The sequence below is a fragment of the Mauremys mutica genome, chromosome 6 (assembly GCF_020497125.1).
Source record: "Mauremys mutica isolate MM-2020 ecotype Southern chromosome 6, ASM2049712v1, whole genome shotgun sequence".
In the NCBI taxonomy this organism is placed as follows: Eukaryota; Metazoa; Chordata; order Testudines; family Geoemydidae; genus Mauremys; species Mauremys mutica.
Window position 1 is genome coordinate 84,832,015 of NC_059077.1, and position 12,619 is coordinate 84,844,633.

Below are 12,619 nucleotides of genomic sequence, written 5' to 3' on the forward strand. Positions count from 1 at the left end.
TGCTTGCATCCGAAGACGTGAGTATTCACCCACGAAAGCTCATGCTGCAAAACGTCTGTTAGTCTATAAGGTGCCACAGGATTCTTTGCTGCCTGTATAAAAGTATTTACTTGAATTTCAGGCTGGTTAATTGGGAAGGTTGAAGATTCCCTATTATGTTATTTCTAATTTTACATATTGATTTGATTTCATTTCATGCCCAACATTTACCTTTTTTCTTTTTCTAAAAAGATGAGCCAAGTACAGTTGTGATCAGAAAAATGACTGTAAAATTGGTATCTTCTAACTCAACAGATTTGCCTTCCATATATATATTATGGGTCAAATCTATTGTCTTTTTTATTTTATTTTTTTTACTTTTTTCTCAATCTTGTTAACACTGCAGAAATAACACAGCATTCAAAGAAAGTGAGCTGGATACTGTTACGTCTCACGCATCATCATCAGAATTACTGACAACATTCCAACTGCAGAATCTTTATTACCGCTGTTGCAAAAGTCAGAAAGAGTACAAATTGACTTTTAGATTCTAAACTGAATTTGTAAATCTAGCAGCTAGCAGAAAAAAACCTCTTACTTGTAAATAGAGTAAATTTGATCTGGTTTTCATTAACAGACAATAAACACAGAACCTCATGATGACAATTTTACAGCAGCTTTTAGAGAACAGTCATACAATAAGGGTAAGATTTTTCTAGTAAAAATCAATGCAAAATAATGACATTTCATTTGCAGCAGCTTTACAATGCCTAAGTCTTAGTTTAGCTTTCTCTGAGTTCAGAGCCAGCAGCAGGACATTTCAAAACACTGTCTTTGAAAGGAGTTTATGACACTATTCAGCCACCATACTAATCTAGGAAAAATATGAAGCTAAGAAGTTGCTCAGATTGTATTGAAACTCTAATGCTCCCTATTTTTAAAGGTTACTACAGTGGCTGATCCTTTTGATTTGGGCTTCACCCACGTTTCAACTAATCCAGCTAGCACATGTTAAAGTAGAACATGCCTTGTCTCCAATAGTTTTAGAACATATTAGCTGGGACATTCCAGCTAACGTTCTTAAAAAACAACATATTTTATCCTAGACTAGACATAACCAAGTTGTCTTCGAGTGTTACCCCCTGTCCAGAGCATGTGGCAAAGATCCATTCTGAGGTTGACAAAGAGTCTAACCAAAAAGCCCTGTGAAGTCAATGGAAAGACTCCTACTGGCTTCACGGGCTTTGAATCAAGCCAGAAAAACAGATTACACATAGATTACTGCAGCAAGATCCATGTCTTAGAGGAAGCTAGGGTGACCAGACGTCCTGATAAAATCGAGACCATCCCGATATTTGGGTGGTTGTCCCGCGTCCCAACTGATCTTTGGTCGGGACGCAATTTGCCCCGATATTTCGCACTCGGCCGGCAGCACTCGGCTTTTTTTTTTTTTTTGCTCCGCCAGCAGACACCTCCCTCCCTGCCCCCCGTGTCCTGATATTTTCTTCATCTCATCTGGTCACCCTACAGGAAGCACATACACCATGATATTTATAGAACCCTCAATTCAGAAAAGCATCCCTATTCAGAGAGGGCACATACGACATGTTTAAAACCCATTGATACCAAGACATTTAAGTTTCGTGCTTAAGTGATTTGCTGAACTGGGACAAAAGAAAAGACGATGGGTGGTCTTGTGGTTAAGGTACTAGACTGGGACTTGGGTTCACTTCTCAGCTCTGTCACAGAATTCCTGTGTGACCTTGGGAAAGTCACAATCTCCATATACTAGGTTCCCCTTCTGTAAAAAGGGGGTAATACTTCCTTTTAACTACCCTTTTTCTATCAATTTAGACTGTAAGAGCCTCAAACTAGGGATGATCTATTAATGTGTACTTGTCCCAACACAATGAGGCCCTGATCTCAGATGAGGCCCCTAGATGCTATTGTAATACAATTATTAATCAGAATTAGTATGATCATATAAAGGCTTTAAGTAGCGGACTTTCATCCCAAAGCACTTTACAAACTTTACATATAGGAAACACTTCATTAACAAGGAAATGCAGCCACCTCTGTGGTGGAATATTGCAGCTGATAAAAAGTGCACATTAAAAATATGTAACAGTTTAGTAAAGGAGGGTAAGAAGACTGCCATATCCAATTGAAAATACTTTTACATGTATGTCTTTATTTCTTCATCTGGATGTACAAATTCTTTGACATGACCATTTTCAAGATAAATTATTCTGGTAACATGGCTAGGCATATATCCAAAAAGGAGTAAATCCAAGATCCAAGTAGTGATTTTTACTACTACCCGTTAAGTTGTCCCAATGGATTATTTTTTGCAACTAGCATACGTACAGTAATTTACAGAAAAATTGGAGGAAATAAGACACCCAAGCACATCCCTCACTCTATTATCTCCAATGATCCTGGGCCATGAAAATATGGTAGGGATGGAACAGACTGGAGAAAGTCAGATGTCTCATCCAGCATGCAAAGTGTACTGGCCCTTTATTTCCAATACACAGCAGAACTGTGATCAGTAAAATGATTCAAACACATTTTATTTTGACCACTTTGCAAAAAACAAAGCAGTTTATTGTCAAACCAGCTCCCAAATATTTTACAGGACCTTATGTAATAATTAACCCTTTTACAAAAATACATCATTCTCTCTCCTCCATATTTATGACTGTGGAAAATAAAATTCAATGACACCAAAAAGGAAAAAAAAGGTGCTTGGTAATATAATTTTTCTTGGTTGAAATGTAAACTTTTTTTTAGAAAACACTTCAAACTTGATAAAACTTGGCAATATTTCTAATATGTGTTCTCAGCAATGGTCGAGAGTTGGCAGTTGGAAAGACACATTAGTTATTAAATTATTACTCCCCCTATCATGAGGTATAAAAGGTATAAAAGTCCTGTGAGACTTTGTAATTTTGATGCTGGATCTAGCATACTGCTCATCATGAAGCAGGATTAATCTGAAGTTTCTCAGATACTTTTAGCAGCTGAATATACAAGAACAAGAGTGCAAGAAATTAGAATGAAGACTTCTAAAACTTCTGATTAAAACAGTGAACCAAGCAGTTATGACAGTTTATAAATGGAAAAATTAATTGACCATATGAACGGACACTGATGTTCAGAAACACGTATGCAACTTACACTGAGAACAGTGGGATTTGTGCAAATATCTCAGAGAGCTACCTTGGCCAATAGGCTTTATCAGCTATAGGCAACAATATTTCTTCCATTTCTGTTTTTCCTTTTGCTGTCTAAAATACCAAGCAACATCTTCTGTTTATTTTTCACAAGATCCATTTTTTGTTTCTTGTAGGCTGAACTGCTGTTATCCATTATATAACAATGAGCCAGATTCTGATCCCCTTACACACACCTTATTCCTCAAGACGTCCCACTGGAGACAATGGGATGATTCATGGAGGAGACAATGGGGATTACTTGTGGAATAAACTGTACTTGTACTTCAATAAGGATAGAAAAATTTGACCCAGTATTTGTACACTGGCAGTTGTATGGTTTTAGAAATGGGTGATTTTGTAGCTAAAGTACAGAACAGGGGTTATTCAAAGCTCTACTACAGACTTCCTTGTGTAACCTTGGGCAAGTCACTTGGGGAAAAATGTTCAGGGGTGCCTAAGACAGTCAGGCACCTAATTATTTAATGTTTAGGTGCTACATAAGTGTGATGTATCCTCAGTATTAACAGTACTATTAAAATATCTTTATGCTTACCTTTCCTGTCAGAGGTAGGAGTGTGTGTGTGTGTAATATTAGAACCCCCCCTACGGACAGCTCTCGTTGGCATAACTCATATTTAGAGCTGATTTCTACTCCCTTCTTTATCTTTTCTAACCTGATTCTCACATACCCTTTTTGTTCTGGGATGTCCTCCAGCAGCATGTAAAGAAAATCCTGGAAAAGGAACAAAAGCACCACAATTAATATCTCTATCAAAAGATTCACTGTGTCTATGTCACTAGCAAAAGAATTTAAACAGCTTCAGATAGGAGACTGATAAGAAAGAAATTTATGTCTCATCTATATTATTACTTTGTTCAATTGTATAGATAACATATATTTTGTCTGTCAGTTTTCCAACCCAGTCAAGCTGAAAGGTGTTACAAGTTAAAAGAAAAAGAACCTGAAAACACTGCTCACTGTTTTAACACAATTCTACATTCTGTCTTTACTGAATCTATTACACACAACAATAAAACTACATTAAAAGAACTTTAAATAAGGTTGCAAATTCTAGCACCCAAAACTTAGGAAAAGTTAAGAAATGCTGAAATTAAGGCTGCCTTTGCAACCTTACTTTGGCCTCCTGATGTGTCTGCATAAGGATACAGGCTTTAATTACACAATCACATACTTTTCCCCCCCAAAAGGCACATTCTCAAAGTGTCAGGCAACCTTAATAATAAGTGGCGCAACCAGCCCAGCCTAGAATAATACAGTTCATTCTCTTTATAAAGTTACCCCTGGCATACCAGAAGTATTCTGGCACTCATCACTTTAAACATAATCTCATTCTTTATAACAATCACTTTGATAGAACACACTAACTACTCAGGCTCCCACAAGCAGTTTTCAGGAGAGAAGCATTATTAAAAATAACTCTCCATTTTTACCATCTATTTTTAACTAGCAGTAAATCAAGTTTGTTAATATTAAAAGTATCTTACTCGGGACAGGTCTTTTAGCCTAGTGATGCTGTGCACTGCAGCACAGATTGCTTAGTATGATTCCTGAAAGTGAGCTCTTGCTCCCTTGGCAAAGAGTGTTGTATTGAAGGCAGCAAGTTTGATTCCTAGGGAATGGGTGTACCCTGTTTTGCTGAATACGTGGTTTGAGCACTGTCCTGCTAAACCCAGGATTCTGAGTTCAGTCCTTGAGGGGGCCACTCAGGGATCTGGGGCAAAATCAGTAATTGGTCCTGTTAGTGAAGGCAGGGGGCTGAACTCAATGACCTTTCAGGGTCCCTTCCAGTTCTATGAGATAGGTATATCTCCATATATTATTCGGGAGGAGCAATAGCTCAGTGGTTTGAGCATTGGCCTGCTAAATCCAGGGGTCTGAGCTCAATCCTTGAGGGAGCCATTTAGGGAACTGGGGTAAAAAACTGTCTGGGGATTGGTCCTGCTTTGAGCAGGGGGTTGGACTAGAGATGACCTCCTGATATTCTATAATACATTGTTAAAGGAGAGGGAGTACCTAGTTCAAAGTGTCAGTAATGGAATAAACCTTTCCACTTTAAATCAGGTCAAATTCAGGCCAGGTCAGTACTGTTGTCCAAAAGATTTTACCATTTGTTGGCATCATTACAGCTGTGACAGGGATGATATAAATCTGACTGAAAGTATTCATACTCAATGCCATTTATACAGAAACGTCAAATGTTAATCTAGCCAGATCCCTTGATCTGCTATCTATTATTAGCAGATATCCCTTGTCCTACTAGTATTTTCACATTGTATGTATTATAGTCTCAGTTACTGTGAGACAAAATCTCTACTTTTTGATTCAGGCTCTTCTTTGTTTTCCAAGAAGATAATTAGAGGAAATTAAGAAGAAAGACAATTCATATACATCTATTAACAATAGCTATCATTTTACAATTTTCCTTGAAATTAGGATGCTCCTATTGTTTATCGAAGTTTATAATGAATGTATTTCAGGGTTCTAAAGATAGGTATTTAGTACTAGGAACATAAGAATGGCCATACTGGGTCAGACCAAAGGTCCATCCAGCCCAGTATTCTGTCTACCGACATTGACCAATGCCAGCTGTCCCAGAGGGAGTGAACCTAACAGGTAATGATCAAGTGATCTCTCTCCTGCCATCCATCTCCACCCTCTGACAAACAGAGGATAGGGACACCATTCCTTACCCATCCTGGCTAATAGCCATTAATAGACTTAACCTCCATGAATTTATCTAGTTCTCTTTTAAACCCTGTTATAGTCCTAGCCTTCACAACCTCCTCAGGCAAGGAGTTCCACAGGTTGACTGTGCGCTGTGTGAAGAACTTCTTCCTTTTATTTGTTTTAAACCTGCTGCCCATTAATTTCATTTGGTGGCCCCTAGTTCTTATATTATGGGAACAAGTAAATAACTTTTCTTTATTCACTTTCTCCAAACCACTCATGATTTTGTATACCTCTGTCATATCCCCCCTTAGTCTCCTCTTTTCCAAGCTGAAAAGTCCTAGCCTCTTTAATCTCTCCTCATATGGGACCCGTTCCAAACCCCTAATCATTTTAGTTGCCCTTCTCTGAACTGTTTCTAATGCCAGTATATCTTTTTTAAGATGAGGCGACCACATCTGTATGCAGTATTCAAGATGTGGGCGTACCATGGATTTATATAAGGGCAATAAAATATTCTCCATCTTAGTCTCTATCCCTTTTTTAATGATTCCTAACATCCTGTTTGCTTTACTGACTGCCGCTGCTCCCTGCGTGGATGTCTTCAGAGAACTATCCACAATGACTCCAAGATCTCTTTCCTGATTAGTTGTGGCTAAATTAGCCCCCAACATATTGTATGTATAGTTGGGGTTATTTTTTCCAATGTGCATTACTTTACATTTATCCACATTAAATTTCATTTGCCATGTTGTTGTTCAATCACTTAGTTTTGTGAGATCTTTTTGAAGTTCTTCACAGTCTGCTTTGGTCTTAACTATCTTGAGCAGTTTAGTATCATCTGCAAATTTTGCCACCTCACTGTTTACCCCTTTCTCCAGATCATTTATGAATAAGTTGAATAGGATTGGTCCTAGGACTGACCCTTGGGGAACACCACTAGTTACCCCTCTCCATTCTGAAAATTTACCATTTAACCCTACCCTTTGTTCCCTGTCTTTTAACCAGTTCTCAATCTATGAAAGGATCTTCCCTCTTATCCCATTACAACTTAATTTATGTAAGAGCCTTCGGTGAAGGACCTTGTCAAAGGCTTTCTGGAAACCTAAAGTACACTATGTCAACCGGATCCCCCTTGACCACATATTTATTGACCCCTTCAAAGAACTCTAATAGATTAGTAAGACATGCCCTTTACAGAAACCATGTTGACTTTTGCCCAACAATTTAGGTTCTTCTATGTGTCTGACAATTTTATTCTTTACTATTGTTTCAACTAATTTGCCCGGTACTGACGTTAGACTTACCTGTCTGTAATTGCCAGGATCACCTCCAGAGCTTTTTTAAAATATTGGCATTACATTACTCCAAAGAAGGGTAACCACAAATTAGCATCTACACCATATTCTACAGTAGGTAGTGATAGAGGCACCACCCATTTCTTAAGGGGTGTGGTAAACTGGTACTAGGAGCCAGAGAGGGAATCAGGTGGAGGGGGGAGTGCGAGCCAGTAAGTGAGGGAAGACTAAGATTGGATGAGGAGCCAAGAGGAAGGATAGAACTGGCTGGGCAAGGAGATTGGGTACCAGTGGAGCTGGGTGAAGGTGGTAGTGTATAAAGAAGACGGATCTGCTGAGGAGCCAGGGTTCTGGTGGATAACTGGGACTGATGTTTAAGGAGTCAGACTGAGATAAGAAGTAAGGACAGGTAAAGAGAATAGGACTGGAATGAGGTGCCAGAGGTGGAGAAGAGACAGGACAGGGAAAGGGACAAGTTGGAAGTAGAGGACAGAAGAGTCTGTAATCACTAGAGCACCTGGAATGGCACCCAAGATTCATGCACCATTCCTCTGCAGTCTGCAAATATCTGTGAAACTCACTAGCAAAGTGTATCTCATCCTCCCCTAGTTCCAGTCCACACAGAGAATTGCAGTCTATTACTGCTATTAGTTACTCTATTAACTCAAGTAGCAGCGATCTGGCTGATGAGTCCAAAGGTTCCTACCATGCTGATTACTCATGTGGATGTCAAGATGATGCCATACAATTGAATTTATGTTTTTTCAGCTTGTTTTTTAAAATGTAGAAAATTAGACACAAAAACATTAAGTTAAAACAACATTATTAGGGTTGCAAAGTCAAGCACTCAATAGTTAGGAAATGATACAGACAAGCTTAATTCTTGCTTTTCCTAACTTTTGAGTGCTTGACTTTGCAATCTTAATAATGTTTTTTAACATAGTTTTTGTGTGTATGCTTATAAATATAGTGAATGTTCACAGAGTTTATAGCAAGCATATATGCAGAGAAAGAAGTCTTTAAAAAGCAATGCACCTGTAGATAATCAAAGAGTCTACAAGCATAGCATAACTTGATTAATTAGATTTAAAATGGCGCTCACATATTTTAAAACTAAAATGTAGGTTTTGCTTTAGAAAGGACTTTGATAAAACTTGATTTTAATAGACTTTTTTCGTTAATTTAATTAAGTTTTAATTTCAATAGATTGTGCTTTAATATAAACATTCCCTTCACAGTATTAGCAATCAAAAATGGCAACAATGTGTTAGTGCAGGGATCAGCAACCTTTGGCACGTGGCCCACCAGGGTAAACACCCTGGCGGGCCGGGCCGGTTTGTTTACCTGCCATGTCCACAGGTTCGGCCGATGGTGGCTCCCACTGGCCACGGTTCATCATTCCAAGCCAATGGGGGCTGCGGGAAGCGGCACGGGCTGAGGGATGTGCTGGCTGCGGCTTCCTGCAGCCCCCATTGGCCTGGAGCGGCAAACCACAGCCAATGGGAGCCACCGTTGGCTGAACCTGTGGACGCGGCAGGTAAACAAACCAGTCCGGCCCACCAGAGTGCTTAACCTGGCGGGCCACAGGCCAAAGGTTGCTGATCCCAGTGTTAGTGAATGAGAGAATCAGAATGTGAAACTAACTGGACTGAAGTGAAACTGAAATCTATTTTTGTGTTCCAACCTCAGTTAAGTGCAAAAGCAAACAAAAGCTCCAATCCTGTAATCTGCTCTGGACAGGGAGTCTTCTGAGCCTACGTTGAGCCCCATTGACATCAATGGGTATTCACTCAAGCTCAGGGTCTTCAAACACGGAAAAGCTTCCAGGACTGGGGCCAAAGGGTATACATATATTTCAGACTCTGGTTTCTTTAAAAAGCAATCCAGAAGTGTCTATGCACAAAAATGCTCAGACACCGGCATGTCTACATTTCCACCTCCAACTGCCATATTTGTATGAGCAAATGAGCAAGACAAACACATAACTATTAATTTGCAGGTGTAGATACCCATTTATCATACAAAATTATGGTAATAGCTTGAGTATACGTAAGTGTGCATGTGTGTGTATATATGTATATACGTACACCTCGGCCTCTATTCACTGAAAGTTTGCCTTTTAAAACTTTGTCATAACAAAATCTGGGATTTAAAAAGTGTTGTTTGTTTGTTTTTAAGCAAGACTGTTTCTGTGCCACACCAGATTAGAACCTAATCAGAATGCAGGAGCAGTTCAGGTCCCGGGTATTATTATAGCAGATGGAAGTCTATGAAAATGAAACTTTGACAACAACTTGATTCCTAGTGTGTTCTTTTTCCACCATCAAATTAAACAGTAGAATTAACTGCAGTAGTGAAATCAGGAACTTGTACTCATTTATTTCTATATCACTACATTCATTATAAAATTTTAATTCAAAGCAGTTGCTAAATGAATTCTCTCATAGAAAGTAAAACAGAAGATTTATTTTTAAATCCTGCTAAAAGATTCCAGACTTGCTTTACTCATCTGTTGCTACTTCAAGTAAAATAAACAAAAACTACGATTAGAAACATACTAAGCACTGGCAATCAAAATGAAGGAAAAAAGCAAACTGATTAATGTTTCACATCTGAAGTCATTTCCTTGCACCTGCAGCTCTCATCTAGGAAAAATACTACAAATATCACTGAAAACAAGACTTGTATTCAGAAAGTAGATAATTATTTGCACTGTGAGTTTTTACTTTCTCTCTTCCTCAGAACTCTTAATGCTGGAAACGCTTACAATTGTTTTGGACAAAGCAAAAGTATAAAACCGTATTTAAATTTACCACTTGTGCCTTTATTTTAAACCTCTTATTGCTTCAGTGGTGACAGAATACTGTACTTTTCAAGAAAGAATCTGAATAAGAAAAGTTGGTAGAAAGTTTTAAATACAGTAATTACTTCTGATATTATGTATGCCTAGCTACAATTAAATGCCAAATACCTAAACAAATGCAACATTAAAGTTGAGATTTTCAATACACAGAGACAAGAAATTCAGAATTAACCATAACTCTGCCTCCTTGCATTTTTATTACATAGTTATAACAAAGATGGACCAATAGAAAATGCTACTTATGTGTGTCTAGAAATGTACACCGATTGCTACCTAACAGTAAGATCAAACTCCTATTCAGTCTTTCCAGTAACTTTGGATTTGGCCTCCAATGAACTGCTGAAAAAGTACCAGAAGTGTTGCAATGGCATTGTGACTCATTCCAGCCACCTCTGATTCCCATAAGTCCATAGACACTTATGACTGTTCAAAGCATCAAACTTTAGTGTGGCTTTCTGGTGTAAGAAAATACACTATGACTGATGCATTTTTAAGAAAACATCCATAACTTTACTATTTCAAAATCAAATATCTTCAAACAAAGGAAAGCACATGTTTCTCAATCTTGACTAATCGCACGGCCAGGTTTGAAGTTTTAAAACAAAGTCTTCTTTGAGTTAATTATATTCAAAAAATGAGTCTTGAGAAATCTTAGATGAAAAATGCCATATATTCACTCTCAACTCAAAAATGGCTCAACAAATTTTTATCAAACTACTACGAATACTTGCTTCTGGGATGAGAACAAGCATGAAATGTTTCAGCTTGTGAAAGAACAGCTGGATACACTACAAATTCACACTTTACAGCAGAGCATTGGAGTGAGAGGGAAGATTACTAGTAGATTAGTAGTACCACTGCAATATGATCTGGCTACGATGACCTAATAGCTTAATGTGTTGGGACCTTCCAACATTTTGCAATATTTATGTAATCCACTAACTTAATTGATTTCCTGTCAGGCCAGTAGATCTAACTGCAACAAGCTGACTTTTTCTACCTCAATCTAATACTTTTCCTGCAGTCAAATTAAGGGCATTTGCCAGTTTCTTGCTTTCTTGCAATAATTTTCAAAAAAGTTTCCAGCTGGTGTTAAACACTAAAGCACTGGTGTTCACAACTTGGGAGCCTTAGTGTAGACAAGTCTTCGACAGTGATTGGGTTTTTTTACTCTGTGACAATTAAAACTCCAAGGAAGTCTAACTGACCTGATATTCAAAACAGCTGCAAGCAGTGGGAACCTTCTCTACCTTAGGGTGCCCAATGTTCCCTCAAGTGGTAGAGCTGCACCTTGTGTACACAAGACTAAACTTTAAGAATGGGTATAAGTACTACTAGCTTCTTTTACTGGAGCAGATAGAGTCATGGAATAGCTTTTCCCAGCTTTCTTCTTTGGTTGCAGCAAGGTACAATATGAGACTAGGTAACTCTGCACAGAAATAGTTAGCAGTTAGGCAGCAAGTCTCTTCCCTGAATGTCTTCAGCCTGGCTTTAAAAAGAATCATCTCCTTTCAGAATGGATCTTAAAGCCACCTTTAGCAGTCACTATTTTTCCTGCACTTGCTGATTACCCAGTTTAATTCGGCACATAACTGCTTCCAATGTTCCAAATACACATACAAGTCCAGAATCTTGAAAGTCCAATGCAACAAATATAAATGCAGGTTCTGTTTCCATGCCACCTTCAATGTATTTAGATGAAATTATCTTTATCCGATCAAAGTCTGATACAGGTACTCGTACCTGAATAAATGGGTGCACATGAGTCAGTCTGACAGCAATGCAACTTCAAGACACTCAGACAACACCACAGTGATGACTGCACAATAGAGTATATACTATTATAAGATCAGATACAGTATCTCATATCAATTACACTAAGAACCGATTTCTGTTTCCATTGATTTCAATGGAATATTTGCCACTGACCTCAAGGGAGTAGGATTGCATCCTTCCACTATATACATATTATTTAGTTTTTACTGCTAACAGCTAATAGGAATTTATATTTAGTTCAAGTGACAGAGGTCTGTACTTCTGGAGCAGGATGATCTCAATTTATACCCCTTGTTGCCATGAAGTGTTGAATAATAATACATACATACATATCACTTGTAGAGCACTTTTTATGCAAGGTTCCAAGTGCTTTATAAAGGACAATAAATATCATCTCCATTTTACAGATAGGGAAAATAAGGCACAGAAGTGAAGTGTGACTTGCTTTAGGAAAAACGGAGTTCATGTTGGAGCTTAAAACAGAATCCAAGTTTCCTGACTCAGTGTCCTATGCCCTATCCACATTTTAAATTTCCAACACCAGTGATTAAAATAAAAGTCACTTATTTTCAACAAACTGGGAAACAAGCACCAGCAGAGTACCTGAGAAAGGATCAGTTGTCCATGAAACTTCTGCACAAACTTTCTTAAAAATTCAAAATATGTAGCCTCTCCAATTCTCTTGGCTAGAGATTGCAGAAGGAAATAGCCCTGGAAGAAATCAGTGCCAAAGACAAAGATGATGCTATTAATTAAAGGATACACAAAAATAAGTGTTTATAAATGTGTTGGTAAC

At 38.1% G+C, this 12,619-nt stretch overlaps 1 protein-coding gene across 9 annotated transcripts in view; it reads right to left on the bottom strand.

The window, feature by feature from the left end:
• Window positions 1-12,619, bottom strand: part of LOC123372719 (aminopeptidase O (putative)) — a 388,654-nt gene that overhangs the window by 131,065 nt on the left and 244,970 nt on the right. For all 9 annotated transcript variants that reach the window (XM_045021081.1, XM_045021084.1, XM_045021083.1 and 6 more), the window contains 2 exons: window positions 12,427-12,534; window positions 3,887-3,930 (listed from right to left, as the gene is read on the bottom strand). In XM_045021081.1, coding sequence (XP_044877016.1) covers window positions 3,887-3,930; window positions 12,427-12,534 — 152 coding nt within the window. The remainder of the gene's footprint in view (window positions 1-3,886; window positions 3,931-12,426; window positions 12,535-12,619) is intronic.